At 40.5% G+C, this 19,981-nt stretch overlaps 1 protein-coding gene and 1 gene segment (V, D, J or C); both read left to right on the forward strand.

Annotated features, from left to right (window-relative positions):
- Positions 1-19,981, forward strand: part of LOC114028696 — a 468,075-nt gene that overhangs the window by 137,231 nt on the left and 310,863 nt on the right. The window lies entirely within an intron of this gene.
- LOC114028711 lies at positions 17,907-18,608 on the forward strand. The segment is given in 2 exon segments: positions 17,907-18,082; positions 18,272-18,608. Coding segments are annotated over 2 exon segments (345 nt in total).

Raw genomic sequence — 19,981 nt, forward strand, 5'->3', positions numbered from 1 at the left:
TGTCTTCATCAGAGCCATGGGTTAAGGGACTTCTGGAATTGGGAAAAGAGAGAGCCAGAAGATTACTCACAGTTCTGAGGAACAGAGATATGGGTTTTCCTGGCAATGATCTGGAAAGAAAAAAAAAATTTTAAGAGACTCTAATGTCTTCGGTCCTTGAAAGTCTTAGAGGGAGAGAGACCCCCATCGACTTCAGTTACACAGAGGTGACTTTCTAAGACTTGCAGGATCATAGGAGAGGCCTCCCTATTTCACTTGGGAATAAATCACCCTATTTTGCTTGGCTTCTGAGGGGAAGTAGAAAGGAAGATTCTGTTCCATGGATATCAGGAAGGACCACCACCAGGGCCCTGAACATCATTGGCCTCAGCCATCTTCTTCTGGGGTATGCAAGCACAATGTTCCCAAGACACTAGCAAAATATACACAGACCCTGCAGTTTCTGTTACTGAGAAAACATTACCCTTATGGATTAGAGGCAGCTAAGTGGTACAGTGGATAGGATGCTGTGTCTAAAATCAGGAAGACCTTAGTTCAAATTGTACCACTGACACTTGCTTGGTGTGTGATCCTGGGAAAGTCACTTAACCTCCTCAGTTTGCTTCATTTTCTTCAACTGTAAAATGGGGATAATAACCCTCACCTCACAGGCTTTTTTGTGAGGATGAAATGAGACAATATTTGTAAAGAACTTAGCACACCTGGAACTCACTAGGCACTAAATAAATGTTTATTTATTTGGAAGGGCCTTTGTAGCCTTCCAAATGATCTGAATGGTTCTTTCACTCTGACTCATTGGTAATTCCACCTTTTGCAGCTTAGAGTCTACAGCAAATTGAGTTTCTTTCCAGAAATATTTCAGTTATGTTAATAATAATAATAGTAATAATAGTAATCATGATTGTGAAAGTTGTGGCAAGACTAGAGAATTAGTCCCTTTTTTGACCATGGAGGTCCCATCTTTCTATGTGAATTAAAATGTGACCAGAGTCCCTGGGTCCAGTGACAAAAGTTTCACCTCTGATTTTCCACAAGATTCGTTTCACATTTAAGTCACAATGACATCCTCATGCTAGAAATGAAGGCTTATGAAGGCGATGGCATGCCTCTGGATCACTCTGTGCTCTGAAACCTGCTGTAAAATTCAGTGATAGACAGAGTCATTTTGATCTTACCCTGCCTCTTACCAACACATGCAATCACTTGCAGAATATTCTTCTATTCACAGTTAGATCTTTATCTTCTTTTTTTACCTGAACTATTGTAATAGTCTTCTAAACGTTGTCCTACTTCCAATATATCTCTCCCCCACCACCACAATCTAATTTTGACACATGTGGAATCTTCACAATGCACCACCAGGACGATGTCACCTTATCCAAACCTTTTCAGTGATTGCAAATTGTCTATTGAATAAAGTTTGAACTCCTGACCCTGGCATTAATGTTGCTCCACAAACAAGGTTTAAGCAATTGGTCTAACTTTAGGCCACTTTATTCCTCTGTATATGTTTGTGATTCTGACCAACTAGAATATTCTACACATTTGGTGGATGGCTTCCATCAGAATCCTTTTGCTTATGTTATCTCTCAATATTCAATATTGTTGTTGTTATTCAGTCATTTTCAGTTATGTCTGACTCTTCATTACTCCATTTGGGGTTTTCTCAGTAAAGACACTGGAGTGATTTATTGATTCCACCTCTTTTTACAGATAAGGAAACTGAGGCAAACAGGGTTAAGTGACTCGTCCAGGGTCACACAGCTAGTAAGTACATGAGGCCAGATTTGAATTCAGGTCTTCCTGACTCCAGGCCTGGTACACTATCCACTGTACTACCTGGCTGCCCCACCTCAATTTCTATCCATCTCCATCTAATGACATCCTTTCCTTGTTTCAAGGTGCAACTCCTCCATGATACATGCCTTGATTCATCCAACCCAACTGGACATTATCTCTCCCTCTCCAAATTTGTTTTATCAATATTTACAGCATTCCTTTGTCCCCATAACATTCTGCACTCATTTATGTACATCTCACTCTCCTCACATTTCTCTTTGCTTGTGGAGAGTGGGTATTTCATCTTTCATCTGAATCTGGAACACTGTCTTGCACATAGTAGATGCTAATAAAAGGTTTATTTTTTTTCCTTTGGGGTAAAGACAGAAATAAAATGTAACAATATATTCAACAATTTCCCTATCACAAAAATAATCAGGAATTCCTAATGAAGAACATTTTCTAATTGCCCAGTAATATGCTATCCATGAGCTGCAGGAGACAGTATTTCCACTTTCAGACCAGCTGAATTTCCTCCTGAGCAACTGTGAAAAGGATTGCTTACTGTGTGAAAGAGATAGACCAGGTTGTGATTGGTTGAGCAGTGAGGCAGAAAATCACTTCCCTGATTTCACAGAGGAAAAAAAAAAACTAGATACATTTAGAACTGACAAAGTCTCCATTGACTAAAGAACCCACTTCCCAGAACCCAGAATTACCTGTTCACTGACCCTCATATTGGAAGATGGAGACACGCCATGGAGCCTCACTAGTGATCCTGTGTCTTCACCTGGCCTGTGAGTTGAGGGGTTTCTGTGGATGGGAACAGGAAAAGCCTGAAGCCATTTCTCAAAGGATTTAGAAGCAGTCAGAGACTGATAAAATGGGGCTTCCTGGCTGTGCTGTGGAAGTCATAGAGATAAAGTGATGGGAGATGCTGACCTGATGACCTAGGTCTAACATTGTCTTTCTGCCCAGGGGTGAGCTGCCTACAGAAGGTGGAACAGAGCCCTCAGTCCCTGAAGATCCAGGAGGGAGAGAGCACCACAATTAACTGCAGCTACACAGAAACTACTAGCCAAGGGCTGCAGTGGTTCAGACAGGATCCAGGGAAAGGTCTCACCTCCCTGTTTTACATAACTTCAGAGGAGAAGCGGAATGGAAGGTTGAGAGCCATGATCAGCAGGAAGGAGCGTCATAGCTCCCTGCGCATCACTGGTGCCCAGCCTGAAGACTCAGCCACCTACCTCTGTGCTGTGGGGGCACAGTGATCCCCAGGCACCTGCAGGCTGTGCACAAACCCCAGAGCTGAGACATAGACCCTTCCAGAGAGCACATTGTGACACCTTAAAAGCATATCCACAGAGCATTTTCCTGGTTCTCATATGAACTCCACCATGTAACTCTGGGATCAGTCACTTACCTAATTAATGTCTCCTGCTCTGGCCTGTATACTCATTGGTAATAAAAGGTTATGGAACAGAACTAGCTCAAATTGGGTGGTATCCAGTGACCTGGTAGAGGTCATACCTCTTAATTACTCAGTTTAGCCTCTCAGAATATGTTAGGGGTCAGCACTAAGGAGACTGTTATAACATGGCATTAGCCTGCTAATGCTAACTTCATGGAGATATTTCTTTGTTCTGGGATATAGCCCCATGCCCCTACTCATTCGAGTGTGAAATTTCTTTCCTGATTCCATGGGCTGTAGCTGGTCCCCAAGGTTCTATATCAATCTATATGTATCCCAAATTACTAAAAACAGGAAATGTCTCTCATGTCTGTTCTCTGAAGCCCCATTACATACTATGACTCTTCCCTCCTCATTCATGAACCTTCAGACACAGGATTTTTTTTTTCAGACACAGCATTTGACAGTTAATTGATTTTGTTAATGATCTTTTGAGTTATTAAAAACAGTTAGGTAAATAAAATAATACAACACTTAGGCAATAACGTAGTGCCTGCACACATATCTTTTCTATCTCTGAAATGATTACTCCTTTCTTAATTCTAATAATAGAAGATTATCATCACCATAGCTAGAATTTTTTAGTGTTTTAAGTTTTCAAAATGTTTTTCATATATTATCTCATTTGATCCTCACAATAATTCTAAGAAGCTATTATTATAGCATTTTTAGGAATGGGGAAGCTGAGGCTGAGAGATGTTAAGTGATTCACACAGTAGGCATCTCTGATATCTCTTTAATTCAGGTCTTTCCTGATTCCACAGCTATCCTCAGAGTCAGGAAGATCTGGGTGAAAGCCTTTCCTCTGACAAATATCACCTGTGAGAACATCACCAGTTCTCTTAACCTTTCAGATCCCCCAAACAACTCTCTAAGATTAAAAAATAGAGATATTTACCAATCTTCATTAGTTCAAGGCTTTCTCCATGTTTCTCACACTAATAAGATTGAAGGACTGAGTAACAAGAACTAACAAAACAAAACAAAACAAAACACCTAGAAGAAAACATTAATTCATTTAAATAACAATAGCCAAAATTAACAGAAATGTTTTTTGCTTCTGAGAGTAGAAACCCCTTCACTTCAGTGAAAATATGATTAGAACTAGGCTTTGAACTTTTTTAGCTTCCACTATTCTTAGAAATTTTATTTGTTGTTGTCCCAAAGTCATTTCCAGTTTTTCCCTACCTAATTCCAAACCTAGATTCCAGTTGGCAAAGCTACTGGTTTTCTTAGTGTCCTTCCAGAACCGGCATCCTAATTTTATCTCTGGGTATGGAACTCCCAACTAAGGAAGACATTTTTCTCATGGCCCTTGATATTGCCAATCACCTTGACCTGCATTGTTCCAGGACTCCAAATTCTTGAAAGTTCTAACTAGCACAGCTGTGAACTAACAACTAATTGAATTTCTTTCCAGAAATGATTTCAATTAATTTTAAATTTTAATAGATAATTGTGATGATGAAGGTTTCCACAAAGCTTCTCTCACTCAGGAGGAGGATACTTTTATAGACCATGGGGATATGCATTTTTAGAACAAGAACCTAATATGTCCCTAGAATCCCCTTTCTTATAACAACAACATCAACTAATAGCCAGTATTTATAGAGTCTTTCTTATATGCCTGGCACTGTACTAAGCATTTTCCAATTTTTATCTTAAATGATCCTCACAACAACAGGTAAGTGCTATTATTATACCCATTAAACAGATAAGCAAACTGAGGAAAAGAGAGATTAAGCAACTTGCCAAGTATCAGACAGCTAGTAAGTATCTGAGGTGGGATTTGAACTCAAATCTTCATAACTCTAGACCAAGGTAGGGGAACCTACAGGCTCAAGGTCACATGTGTCCCTGTAGGTCCTCAAGTGTAGCCCTTTGACTGAATCCAAACTTCACAAAACAAATCACCTTAATAAAAGGATTTGTTCAGTAAAACTTGGACTCAGTCAAAAGGCTGAACCCAAGGACCTAGAAGGCCATGTATGGGCTTCAAGGTCACAGATTCTCCACCCCTTCTATCCACTGTTCCACTTAGCTGGCCAATACAAGCCCTTCACAACTGATTGTTTCCTAGACTTATTTCACATTTAAGTCAAACTGACTTCTTCATGATAGACCTCAAGCATCCTGAGGACAGAGGAGTATGCTCTCATTCTCCCATGTAGGTCTAGCAGCCCATGCATGTTAAATATTCAGTAATAGGAAGAGTCATTACTGGCTCTTCTCTGTCCCTTACCCAACACATATCATTACTTGCAAGCCCTGCTTCATTCAGTTAGGTCTTTATCTCTTCTTATATAAACTATTACAATAGCTTTCTTAGTCCTTGTCCTGTCTTTGTTCAAAGTGTTCATGAATTCTGAATAGGCATCATTTTCTCATTGCCCCAGAAATATAATATCCATGGCCTGAGGAGGGCAACATTGCCATTGTCTGACATACCTTCAGCTGAGTGCTTATGTTGAGCATCTATGAATGTGACTACATATGTGTATGAAATGAAAGACCAGGCTGACTGGCTAAGAAGTCAGATTGATAGCATTTACTCTATTTCATAAGGAGAAAGAAAACCAGATGCATTTAGAACTGACAAAGTCTCCTTTCACTAAACAATTCATTTCCTACAATCCAGAACTAGCCGTTCACTGATCCTAATACTGGAAGATGGAGACACGCCATGGAGCCTCACTAGTGATCCTGTGTCTTCACCTGGCCTGTGAGTTGAGGGTTTTCTGTGGATGGGGACAGGAAAGGTCAGAAGCCTCTAAATCAAGGGATTTAGACGTAGTCAGGGACTGATCAAATGGGGCTTCCTGGCTGTGTCATGGAGGTGATAGAGATAAAGTGATGGGAGATGCTGACCTGATGACCAATGACCTATGTCTAACATTGTCTTTCTGCCCAGGGGTGAGCTGCCTACTGAAGGTGGAGCAGAGTCCTCAGTCTGTGAAGATCCAGGAGGGAGAGAGCGGCACAATTAACTGCAGCTACACAAAAACTATTAGTCAAGAGCTAAAGTGGTTCAGACAGGATCCTGGGAAAGGTCTCACCTCCCTATTGTACATAATTTCAGAGGAGAAACAGAATGGAAGGTTAAGATCCTTGATCAGCAGGAAGGAGCATCATAGCTCCCTGCACATCACTGATGCCCAGCCTGAAGACTCAGCCACCTAACTCTGTGCTTTTGGAGCACTGTGATGCCCAGGCACCTGCAGGCTGCGCACAAACATGCGAGCTGAGACATAGACCCTTGCAAAGAGCACATTATAACATCCTAAAAGCATATCCACAGAATATTTTCCTGGTACTCATTTAAACTCCACCATTTGATTCTGGGATTAGTCACTTATCTAATGTCTCCTGCCCTGGCCTGTGTACTCATTGGTAATACAAGGTTATGGAACAGAACTAGATCAAACTGGATGGTAACCAGTGACCTGGTAGAGGTCACATCTCTTAATTGCTCAGTCTAGTCTCACAGAATATGTTAGGGATCATCACTGAGGAAAGTGTTATAACATGGCATTAGTCTGCTAATGATAACTTCATGAAGACATTTCTTTAGAGACGGAATCTACCTTTCTGATTCACAAACTATTGGTTTCATTATTAAGACTCAATTTTCTTTTTTTTAATGAACATATGGTTTATTTTAAAGCAATAAGGTATTGTAGCACAGCAAAAGAACAAAATTGTGATCTAAATAGAAAAGGTTTCACAATAGCCAGTTGAAATGAAAGTGTTTCACCTAATGAAGTCTCCTTTCCCCATATCACTTCATTTGGTAGAAGGAGATACAGGGGAGAGAATAAGAGAAAGACCATAGGCCTATAGATCTACTCAGGCATTTTTTAGACCCTACTACAAGGAGTTGGGCAAACAGTCAGAGAAAACAGATGAGAAGTCCAAGGATTTGGCACTATCTCCCATTGGTTGTCCCTATCTCTGGGTTTTAAAGACTGCTTCTAATCTGGTCTTGTCTATGTCTGGCAACTGCCACATTTCTTCTAAAGTAAATTGTGGCATTTAAAAAGTTCAGAAGTCATAATTTCTGGGTGATTAGTCATCTTATTAATAATGCTAGCATTTTAATAAAAGGTCAATGGCACTCTCGAATGCTAAATAGACAATCATGGTGGCAGGTTCACAGTTTATATGCCCTTGGAAGAGGTGTGTTCCAAAAGGTGGCAATCAATTCTGAATGGTTAACAATTAATGAGAGAATGAATATTATAATGGGGGGCTGAGAGTGACACGATGTCACTCTTGGACAAATAGACTATCCCTATACCCAGATCACCTGAGCCTTGGGCAATCTAGACAAAGGATCTACCTCAGTGGTGAGAATCTGAAGCCGTGAGGCCACATGTGGCCTTCTAGATCCTTAATCCATTTAGGATTAGGATTAAGATTTAGTCAAAAGTATGAATTTAAGGCTCTAGAAGGCCACATGTGACCTCAAGGCTGCAGGTTCTTCACCTTTGACTATCTCCACCCAAGTTTGATTGAGTGGAATTCACCTTAGATTAGAGATTCCTCGTAAGGATGGGTGGAGATCTGATAGAGCAGAAAGTTAGTTCAACCTTCAGAGACTGAGTTTTTGAAATTAGGATTTTAGAAAAAAGGGAGAACTCTGGATCTCCCAAAAAATTAGTTACTAATAATCACTTCTCTCAGAATTATTCTTTCAATGGAATTAAGAAGGATAACCCTTTCTTGTACTTGAGGCTACTCCCACTTAGTAGCCAATTAAATTCAGCCAGAGTTCACTGTGGCCTAGGACAGAAATGTTACTCCTGGGATCACCAGGCTTCCTTTTCATGCATGAAGCCACAATGGCTTCTTTGAGATAGAAAGGAAGCATCTCAGAATCATGGATTGATTGTCTCAAAGTCTCCCACCCAGGTCTAGAGCCCAGAACACGCTGGGAGTTGTTGTTGTTCAGTTGTTTGAGTCATGGCCAACTCTTTGTGACAGCATTTTGGGGTTTTTCTTCCAAAGATACTGGGGATTTGCCATTTCCTTCTCCATCTCATTTTTTACAGATGAGAAATATGCTATGAGACCTCAATACAAATAAAGAAATAGAAGGCTCTCAATTTTAGCTCTGTAATAACTCTCACATATGCCCCCCTCTCTCCTTTGACATTGTCACCACTCTGGTGTAGGCCCTCATTACCTAATGCCATGACTGATGCTTGCTCTCCTTGGCACATCATCTCACCACTCCATGTCCCTCATATACTCAGCTTTTAAAGTGATCTTCCTAAAACACAGGTCTGACCGCATCATTTCCCCCTATTAAATCAACTCTTTTGGCTCCCTATCACCATCAGGATTGAATCTGCTATCTGGCTTCCAAAGACCTTCATAATGTGCCTTCCCCCTAAATTTTTCATGCTTCATATACCATACCACCCCATGCCCAGCCACCCACTGGGTATTCCAGTAGCACTGGCCACCTTACTGCATGTGTAACAAAAGACTCCACCTCTTGAATATGGGAATTTTTACTGGTATTTCCACTTCCTCTTGAATGTTCTCCCTCTTCAACTCTGCCACCTGGCTTGCCTAGCCTTCTTTAAGTCCCAGCTAAAATCCCACCTTCTAAGAGAAACATTTCTTGTGCTCCCTTAGTTCTAGTGCCTTTCTGTCCACTGATTATTTCCAATATATCTCAGTATATATACATATATATGTGTGTATATATAATATCTGTGTGTATATATATATAGAAAGAGTTATTTCTCCCCCATTAAACTATGACTTCCCCTCATGAGCAATGATATTCTTTCACCTTTCTTTGTGTCCCCAGCTCTAAGTATATTGCCTGACAAAGAGGAGATGCTCAATAAGTGCTTATTGACTAAGAGAAAGAGCCTTGGATTTGTAGTCACAGAGTATTGTATAAAAACTCATCTCTGAAATATAACTATGGACTTCCAGTGTGGGTCACACAAATCAATCCAGGATTCAGTTTCCTCATCTAAAAAAGATTAGAATAGATGGTTTTTAAGGTCTTTTCCAGCTCTAAAGCTATGATTTTACCATCTTAAGATGTCCTTTAAAGTTCCAACAGATTTTATATCCTAACAATAGTACTGAAAGCATCATACTGTACCCAAAGGAGCTAGGAATCTTTCCTAGTGAACTTTTTCTCATTGCCCTAAAAATTTGATGATTGACCTAAGGGGGGCAGCACTACCATAGGCAAAAATGTCTTCAGTCAGGGATCTATGTGTCTTTGAAGGGGATCTTGTGTAATGTATAGCAGATACAGCTCTGATTGGCTGAGCAGCCAGGCTGAAGTATCACTGAGATTTCCTCATACAATGAGAGAACTACAAACATTTAGATTTGAGAAAGAGACCTTGAATAGAGAGCACTGGTGTGTAATCCAGGTTTTAGATCCGAGCACTTATTGATCAAGACAAAGGAAAGGATGGAGAAGCCCCTAATGACTTCATTAATCACCATGTGGTTTCTGCTAAAATGTGAGTTGATGTTTCTGAAGATGGGAAAAGGGAGACTCACCATTCCCCCAAAATACCGTATGTGACCTTAAAAAAGAGGACATTCCCAAAATGTTAAGTGGGAGAGGCAAAACTTCAGTTAAAATCAAGTAGACTTTCCATGGATGCAGTGGTAGAGGTAGAGGGTGGGGACAACAACATTAAAGGGGATGGTAACCTGATGACCAGTTTCCAGCGTCCGAAATTGTCTTTTTGCACAGGGGTGAGCTGCCAACAGAGGGTGGATCAGAATCCTCCATTTTTGAGTGTCCAGGAGGGAGAGAATATCACTATGAACTGCAGTTATTCAGATCGGAATTCTCAAAACCTACAGTGGTATAGGCAGGATCCTGGGAAAGGCCTCACTTTCCTACTTTACCTGGCTTCTGGGTCAAAAGAGGAAGGAAGGTTCAAATCCACGTTGAGCAGAAACGATCGTCACAGCTCTCTGCACATCACTGCCTCCCAGCCTGGAGACTCAGCCACCTACCTGTGTGCTGTGGAGGCACAGTGATCCCCAAGCACCTGCAGCCCATGCACAAACCCTGTGGCGGCAGCCCCAGAAGAAAGCAATAGGGTGACAACCTCAGAGCTTTTTATTTTTTCTCCCATCCTCATCTTCTTTCTAGATCCACCTTGGGCACCTTTTAATTGTAGTTCTACCTTATGATTCCAAGATCAAGGGTTTATGCCTTGCTTTCTGACCATCCCCAGGTGCTTATCCCTGCTCCAGAGCAGTAACAGAAATCCAGAGCACCCTGAGGATGCAGGTAGAAGCCTGCTTGAGCTCACACTTCTTTTTTTTTAATTGAATTGTTATTATACCATCTTAACATCTTAATATCCCTTTATGCCCACCACTATGCAGAGGGACATCCTTTATGACAAAGAATCTAAGAAGACGGGAAAAAACAATATATAAAACAGCTGTCAAGTGTGACAGCATATGGAATATTCCATATACATTTTATGCCCACCCTTGCCCATTGGTCTTTGTAAAGAAGTGGAAGAGGACAGGAGGAACTACATTTTCTCATCTTCTCCAAAACTAATTTGATCTTTTTAATTAGGAAATGTCCCCTTTGAATTTTTGGTCTTACTGTTTACATTGTTGTAATCTTTTTTCCCTAGGATTCACCTTACCTCACTCAGCTATCCTTCATATAATACTTACCACACTTCTTTGTCAGCCAGTCAATAAGAATTTATTAAGCTCTTATTACTTTTCAGTATTATAATGGACATTGAATGATGTGATATTTGGAAGGGCCTTAGCATAGTGTCTGGTACATAGTAGGTGCTTAACAAATGATTGGCTTTTCTCTTTCCTAATATGTGCCAGGCAATCTGCTAATTTAGCTTTACAAATATTATCTCATTTAATCCGAGTACAAACCCCGGGAGGTAGGTGCTGTTATGACCCTCACTGTACAGTTCAGGAAACTGATACAGACAGAGGTGAAGTGACTTGCCCGGGGCTACACAGAAGGTAAACATCTGAGGTCAGAATGGAACGCTAGTTCTTGTGGGTCCAAACTCAGCACTTCATTCACTGTGCCACCTAGTCGCTTCAAGGAAATTAGTGTCACTAGATTTCAGAAGAAAGGCTGGAAACGTAAGAGGAGCCAGGTGATGAAGGACTTTGAATGTCCTTCAGAATTCCCTGAATTCTTCATCATCATTGACACAGAAATATTAAGAGACATTAATACACCATCACATGGTTAGCCATTCCCCAAAGATCATAAGTTTCAACCCAACTTTGTAGAGGAGCATCAGCACCGAAAAGAGGGTCATAACAGCAGGATTCTCCTGGTAAGACCATGTCGCTGGAATCTTTTCTTAAAACTGGGACAATTCTAGCTCCATGCTCCTCTTTTTCCTCAAGTGGGCCCCTAAGGCTTTCCAGACTTCCCCATCCTCACCTCTCTCTCCATCAACACTTCTCTTTTGTATTTTTCTCTCTCAATTATTGTATATCAAGTACTGCAGATTTCCAGTTGCCTACCTATCTCTTCTATCTCTGAAATGATTACTCCTTCCTCAATTCTAATAAGAATTCTCATAAGAATATAGAAGATGGAACATGACCTAAGCATCATCACCATCATACTAGCATTTCTGCAGTGTTTTAAGTTTTCAAAGTGTCTTTAATATATTATCTCATTTGATCCCCACAATAACTCTAAGAAGTTATTATTATTATTGCCATTTTACACATGGGGAACCTGAGGCTAAGTGATTCACACAGTAAGCATCTCAGAAAGCATCTGAACTCAGGTCTTCCTGGTTTTAAGGCTATTCTCAGAGTCAGGAATATTTGGGTGAAAGTGTTTCCTCTGACAAATATCACCTATGTTAACATAAGTAGTTCTCTTAACCTTTCAGATCCCCCAAACAACTCTCTAAGTTTAAAAATTATGGATATTTGCCCATCTTCATTAGTACATTCATGTTCCTCATACCATTGAAATTAAAGAACTGAATAACAACAACTATGCCAAAAAAAAACCTAGAGGAAAATATAAAGTCATTATAAAAGTATAAGTAAAAGCTAAAAGTATAATTTTTTTTTGCTTCTTCGAATAGAAACCCCTACGCTTCACTGAAAACATGATTAGAACTAAACTTTGAACTTTCTTAGCTCCCACTATTCTTAGAAATTCAATTTGTTTTGTCTCCAAAGTCATTTCTAATTATTACCTACCCAATTCCAAACCTATTGGGATGGATGCTAGACTAAAGTGCCAGCTTCTTTTGCCAAGAGAGACTCCAGTTAGCAAAGCTAGTGGTTTTCTTACTTCCCTTGCAGAATCAGCACTCTATTTTATCTCTGGGTGTGGAACACACAACTAAGGAAGACATTTTCCTCATGGCCCTTGATATTACCAGTCACCTTGACCTACATGGTTCCAGGACTCCAAATTCTTGAAAGTCCCAACTAGCCCAGCTGAAAGCCAACAACCAACTGAATTTCTTTTTAGAAATGCTTTCAGTTACTTTCATAAATTTAATAGACATTGTGATGACGAAGGTTTCCATAGCACTTCTCACACTCAAGAGAGCCTTTTACTGGACCATGAGGATATGCATTTGGAATAGGAACTTAACGTGACCCTAGAATCCCTTTCTTGAAACAAACAAAAAAAATAAACAGTTAACATTTCTTGAGTACCTCCTATGTGCCTGGCACTGTGCTTAGCATTTTCCAATTTTTATCTTGTGATCCACACAACAATCCTGAGAGGTAGGTGCTATTTTTTTTTACTTGTTTGCAGTTTTTATAGCCATTTTTTTTCAGGAGGATGTTTGAATTATGGTTCAAAGTTTCACAATTTTCCTGTTTGATAAGAATTCATAGCACAAGTACCCACACAAATGTATGATATTTTCAAAGATGACATTTCCTAAAAGAAACTGATGAGAAAGCATAGCTTTACAGTTTAGAAACACAGAATCACAGAATCTCAGCATTGTAATGGACCTCAGAGGTCAGTTAATGCAACCCATATATGAACAGGAATCCCCTTTACACTATTTATAATAAATTGTACTCACCCTTCCTTTTGCTACCACCAACTTGGGGGCTAATCCATTATCCCCAATTCAGGGTCATCCATTCAGCTTTGGAAATCTGCTCTGGAGTAGACTTTTTTGTTTGGTGAATGAGGTAAAACTCAATTCATTGTATCTAGCCTACTCCAGACCTTGTTTTGCATCCTCTGCAATCTTGTACCCCATGTAACTGTCTTCTCTGGTATAATACATATACTTCTGCCTCTGACAAAGCTTTTCATATCTTTTTTAATCTTTTTAAAATTAATTAATTTAGTTTTAGTTTTCAACATTCATTTCCACAAGATTTTGAGTTCCAAATTTTCTCGCAATCTCTCCCCTCCCCCCCACTCCAAGATGGCATGCATTCTGAATACCCCTTCCCCCAATCTGCTCTCCCTTCTATCATCACCCCTTCTCTTATCCCCTATTTTCCTGTAGGGCAGGATAGATTTCTATACCCCTCTGTCTGCATAGCTTATTTCCCAGTTGCATGTTAAAACAATTTTTAACATTCACTTTTAAAACTCTGAAATCCAAATTCTCTCCCTTCTTCCCTCCCCACCCATCCTCATTGAAAAGGCAAGCAATTTGATATGTAGTCATGCAAAACACTTCCGTAATAGTCATGTTGTTGAAAAACCAACTGTATTTCCCTCCATTCTATCCTGTCCCCTGTTTTTTCTATTCTCTCCTTTGATCCTGTCTCTCCTCAAAAGTGTTTGCTTCTGCTTAACCCCTTCCCCAGTCTGCCCTCCCTTCTATCATCCCCCCCTCTCTTATCCCCTTCCCCCATTTTTTTCTGCAGGGTAAGATAGATTTCCATACCCAAATGAGAGTAAGACTCACTCACTCCCTCTCACCTGTCCCCTCTTCCTCTCTCCTGTAAAAGCTTTTTCTTGCCTCTTTATGTGTGGGATAATTTACCTCATTCTACCTCTCCCTTTCTCCTTCTCCAAGTACAATCCTCTTTCACCCCTTAATTTATCTTTTAATATCATTCTTTCATATTCAACTCACACTCTGCCCTCTGTGTGTGTGTGTGTGTGTGTGTGTGTGTGTGTATGGGTATGTATATTCTCTCCAACTACCCTAATATTGAGAAAGGTCTCATGAGTTACAAATATCATCTTTCCATGTAGAAATGTAAACAATTCAACTTTAATAAGTCCCTTATGATTTCTCTTTCCTGTTTATCTTTTCGTGCTTCCCTTGAGTTTGATATTTGAAAGTCAAATTTTCTATTCAGTTCTGATCTTTTCATCAAGAATGCTTGAAAGTCCTCTATTTCATTGAATGTCCATTTTTTCCCCTGAAAGATTATACTCAGTTTTGCTGGGTAGGTGATTCTTGGTTTTAATCCTAGCTCCTTTAACCTCTGGAATATCATATTCCAAGCCCTCCAATCCTTAATGTAGAAGCTGCTAAATCTTGTTTTATCCTCATTGTGTTTCCATAATACTTAAATTATTTCTTTCTGGCTGCTTGCAATATTTTCTCCTTTACCTGGTAACTCTGGAATTTGGCTATAATATTCCTGGGAGTTTTTCTTTGAGGATCTCTTTCAGGAAGTGATGAGTTGATTCTTTCAATTTCCATTTTACCTTCTGGTTCTAGAATATCAGGACAGTTTTCCTTGATAATTTCTTGAAAGATGATGTCTAAGCTCTTTTTTTTTATCATGGTTTTCAGGTAGTCCAATAATTTTTTTAATTATCTCTCCTGGATCTATTTTCCAGGTGAGTTGTTTTTCCAATGAGATATTTCATATTCTCTTGTATTTTTTCATTCTTTTGGTTTTGTTTTACAATGTCTTGATTTCTCATAAACTCACTAGCTTCCATTTGCTACATTCTAATTTTTAAGGAAGCATTTTCTTTAGTGAGCTTTTGGACTTCCCTTTCCATTTGACCATATTTGCTTTTTAAGGCATTCTTCTCCTCATGGAGTTTTTGGACCTCTTTTGCCATTTGGGTTAGTCTATTTTTAAGGTATTACTTTCTTCGGTATTTTGGGGGTCTTCTTTAGCAAGCTGTTGACTCGTTTTTCATGATTTTCTTGCATCACTCTCATTTCTCTTCCAAATTGTTCCTCTACATCTCTAACTTGCTTTTCAAAATCCTTTTTGATCTCTTCCATGGCCTTTGATCTCTTCCATCTCTTCAATTCATATTTTTCTTGGAGGCTTTGGATGTAGGGCTTTTGACTTTGTTGTCTTCTGGTTGTGTGTTTTGATCTTCTTTGTCACCAAAGTAAGATTCTATAGTCTGAGTTTTTTCCACTGTTTGTTCATGTTCTCAGCCAATTACTTGACTTTTAAATTCTTTGTTAAGGTAGGGCTCTGCTTCCAGTGTGGAGGGTGTACTGTCCCAAGCTTCAGGGATTTTGTGTAGCTGTTTTCAGAGATACTTCTAGGGAACTATAAATTTTCAGTTCTTCCAAGGTGGTATGATCGAGAGGTGTTTACTCCTTTCTTGGCCTATGCTCTCATCTATGAGTGATCACAAGCACTCTTTTCTGCCTTGGAACTGTAAGAAGGATTCCCTCTCCACTGCCAATACAAGCTTCACCATACCAGCACTCCTCCTTTCCCTAGGAATGCCACCCAGGATTGTGACCCAGAACCAAGCATGAACAAAGCAAGAGAATCCTTCCTCAGCTCCAGCAAATAGATCCTTCCAATCCCTCTCTGATCAGCTGCTCAATCCCCATATTGTCTGTGGGCCAAGAGCTCCAGAAGCAACCACTGCAGCTGTGACCCTGGGGCTGTGCTAGGGCCAGTGCTGGACCACACTCCTCTCCCATGTAGGTCCAACAGACCTTTCCCACTGACCTTCTAAATTGTCTTTGGCATTTGTGGGTTGAGAAGTCTGGAAACTGCCACAGCTGCTGGTGATTCAGTCCCCTGAGGCCTGCTCTGGGTTTGCTCTGGCCCTGTCTTTGCCTGTGTGGCCCACACTGCATTGTGCTTTTCTCTCAGGCCTGCACAACAGACCTTTCCTATCAATCATCCAGGTTGTCTTGGGCTGGAAATTTGTTTCACTTTGTCTTTTTGTGGGTTCTGCTGCTCTAGACTTTGTTTAGAGTCATTTTTGATAGGTATTTGGAGGAATTAGGGAAGAAATCAAGCAAGTCACTGCTTTTACCCCACCATCTTGGCTCCATACTGTATCCATTAAACAAATGAGGAAACTGAGGAAAAGAGAGATTACATGACTTACCAAGGGTCAGACAGCTACTAAGTGTCTGAGGTGGGATTTGAACTCAAATCTTCATGACTCTGGGCACTGCATTCTTTCCATTGCACCACTTAGCTGACCAATACAACCTCTTCATGACTGATTTGCTCCCAGGACTCATTTCACATTTAGGTCAAAATGATTTCCTCATGACAGACCTGAAGCATCCTGAGGACACAGGAGTGCACTCTCGTTCTGCCATGTAGTCTAGCACCTCATGCACACAAAATATTCATTGACAGGAAGAGTCACTTCTGACCCTTCCCTGTCCCTTGTCCAACACATATTACTTGCAAGCTCTACTTCATTCCATCAGGTATTTATCTTTTATCTAAACTATTATAGCCTTCAAATACTTGTCTTGCTGTCTATCCTTTCTGAAATCAGTTTTCAGTGCCACATTCTGTGGGGTCATCATGATAGACCACCATGATGATGTTGCACCATGATGATGTTTACTTTAGTAAAGTTTAAACTCCTGATCCTGGCATTCAAGGTCCTGCACAAAAAAAGTCCCAACCTATTGATCTACCCATATGTCACTTTCTCTCCATTCATGGATTCATGATCTAGAATTCAGGGGTGCAGAGCCTGCAGCCTCAAAGCCACTTGTAGTCCACCAGGTCCTGAAGTGTGGCCCTTCGACTGAATCCAAACTTCACAGAAGAAATCCCCTTAATAAAAGGATTTCTTCTGTGAAGTTGGATTTAACCTAGATAAGCTAGACTACTTTATGCCCTCCCTCCCATTATCATCCTGCAGGTTCCCATTTCAATTTCTCTGCTCATATCATTTCCCATGCATTCAATAGCCACCTTCAGTTTCCACACATCTCTACTTTATGATATCTTTTATGAATTTGAAGACTCATCTCTTCCATGACACTTGCCATGATTCTCTCAACCCAGTAAGTATCTTTTTTATTCCCTAATTTCTTTTTAACAATTTTTATGTCTTTGCTTTGCTCCTATCACATTCTACTCTGTGGCTTGTTCATTTCTGTGCATCTCATATGCATCACACTCACAACAGACACATAGTTTGTTGTGCATTTCAATCCAGAACAGTGATGTGCACATAATAGGCACTTACAAAAGACTTGTCTTTTGTGGGGGGGGAGGGGGAAATATGATGATCTCTCTGCCCAAATCATTCATGAATTCTGAGTAGAGATCATTTTCTTATTGCCCCAGAAATATAATATCCATGGCCTGAGGGGGGCAATATTGCCATTGTCTTACATGCCTTCAGCTGAGTGTTCAGGTTGAGCATCTATGAATGTGATTACATATAGTATGTGAAATAAAAGACCAGGCTGATTGGCTAAGCAGTCAGGCTGAAAACCCTTACCCTATTTCATAGGGTAGAAGAAAACAGGACATATTTAGAATTGACAAAGTGTCCTTTGACTAAAGAACCCATTTCCTACAATCCAGAACTAGCTGTTCACTGAGCCTGGAATTGGAAGATGGAGACATGCCATGGAGCTTCATTAGTGATCCTGTGTCTTCACCTGGCCTGTGAGTTGAGGGGGTTTCTGTAGATAGGAACAAGAAAGGCCAGAAGTTAATCCTCAAAGGATTTAGAGACAGTAGAGGACTGATAAAATAGGGCTTCCTGACTGTGTCATGGAAATGATAGATATAAAATAATAGGAGATGCTGACCTGGTGACCAATGACCTATCTCTGACATTGTCTTTCTGTCCAGGGGTGAGCTGCCTACAGAAGGTGGAGCAGAGCCCTCAATTCCTGAACATCCAGGAGGGAGAGAGCACCATAATCAACTGCAACTACACAGAAAATACTAACCAAGGGCTGCAGTGGTTCAGGCAGGAGCCTGGGAAAGGCCTCACCTTACTGTTTTACATAATTTCAGAGGAGAATCAGAATGGAAGGTTAAGATCCATGATCAGCAGGAAGGAGCGTCATAGTTCCCTGCACATCACTGGTGCCCAGCCTGAAGACTCAGCCACCTACCTCTGTGCTGTGGGAGCACAGTGATCCCCAGGCACCTGCAGGCTGTGCACAAACCCTAGAGCTGAGACACAGACCCTTCCAGAGAGCACATTATAACACTCTAAAAGTATACCCACTGCTTATTTTCCTTTTTCTCATTTAAAGTCCATCATTTGATTCTGGGATCAGTCATTTATCTAATGCCCCCTGCCTTGGCCTGTGTGCTTGTTGGTAATACAATGTTATAGAACAGAACCAGATCAACTTTGATGGTAGCTAGTGACCTAGTAGAGGTCACTTCTCTTAATCACTCAGTCTAGCCTCAGAAAATACATTAGGGGTCAGCAATGTGGAGAGTGTTGTAACATGGCATTAACTGGCTAATTCTAATATCATGGAGACATTTCTTTATAATGGGATATAGCCCCATGCTCCACTGTTTTTCCGATGTGAAATTTTGCTCCTTATTCCATGGGCTGCAGCTGGCCCCCAAGTTCTATATCAGTCTATATGTGTCCAAAATTACTAAAAGTAGGAAATATCTCTCATGTCTGTCCTCTGAACCCCTATCACATACTTAGACTCTTCCTTCCTAATTCATGATCCTTCAGTCGGAGAATTTGACAGTTAACTAATTTTGTTAAAGATCTTTCGATTTATTATGACATTTGGGTAAATAAAACAGCCCAGTAACACTTAGTCAACAATATAAAAAGCTTTCAAATAGCAAGCTGCAAGATCTGGTGCAACTTGGATGGATTCCCCTCTCCTTCAAATTCCTTCCTACCTTGTAGAAGAAGGGAAAGGAATAGATTTGGCAGGTTGTAGGAGTCACTAGAATTTCCTCATCAAGTGCCTGGAGAGAACAGAGGGAGGGGGAAGCCCTAGAATTGCCTCCACTTGGTGTCACTATAGCTATTTTCAGGGTTTGTTCATCCTGATAGGCTCAAACCCTCTCCATTCTGGTCTTTATGCACTCCACTACTTCCCATCTCCTTGAGATCCACAACATTTCTGGGATCTTCCAGTGGTCCATAGCACTCCATGGATCTCTGATCCCACCACATTCTATCCCATTTAGGGCCATCCTCACCCCAACCATTGAGAAGAAAAATCCAAAATGGAGTTTGGACAGTGAAACAAACACAGTCACTCTATGAGGGAGCACAAAATAACATCTATGACAAGCAGCATGGGTGCTAGTATACACTTTCTAGTGCTACTGAAGCTACACCTGCCCACATCTGGCTCATTTCCATACATTCTGCAGTCACCAAGGAAAGAGTTTGTCAATTAATTGATTAATTAATTAATTATTGGACAATTAGTGTTTGAGGTATATACTTTGGCCACTGGGGGGTGCTCTGATGACATATAAATAAACTATTTGGGGGAGAGGGTGAGCCTATCCTGACTAGAGATCTCTAGACCTAGTCCTGTGTAAATTTAGAGTTATGACCTG

The sequence above is a fragment of the Vombatus ursinus genome, unplaced genomic scaffold (assembly GCF_900497805.2).
Source record: "Vombatus ursinus unplaced genomic scaffold, bare-nosed wombat genome assembly UNPS02014894.1, whole genome shotgun sequence".
Classification (NCBI taxonomy): Eukaryota; Metazoa; Chordata; class Mammalia; order Diprotodontia; family Vombatidae; genus Vombatus; species Vombatus ursinus.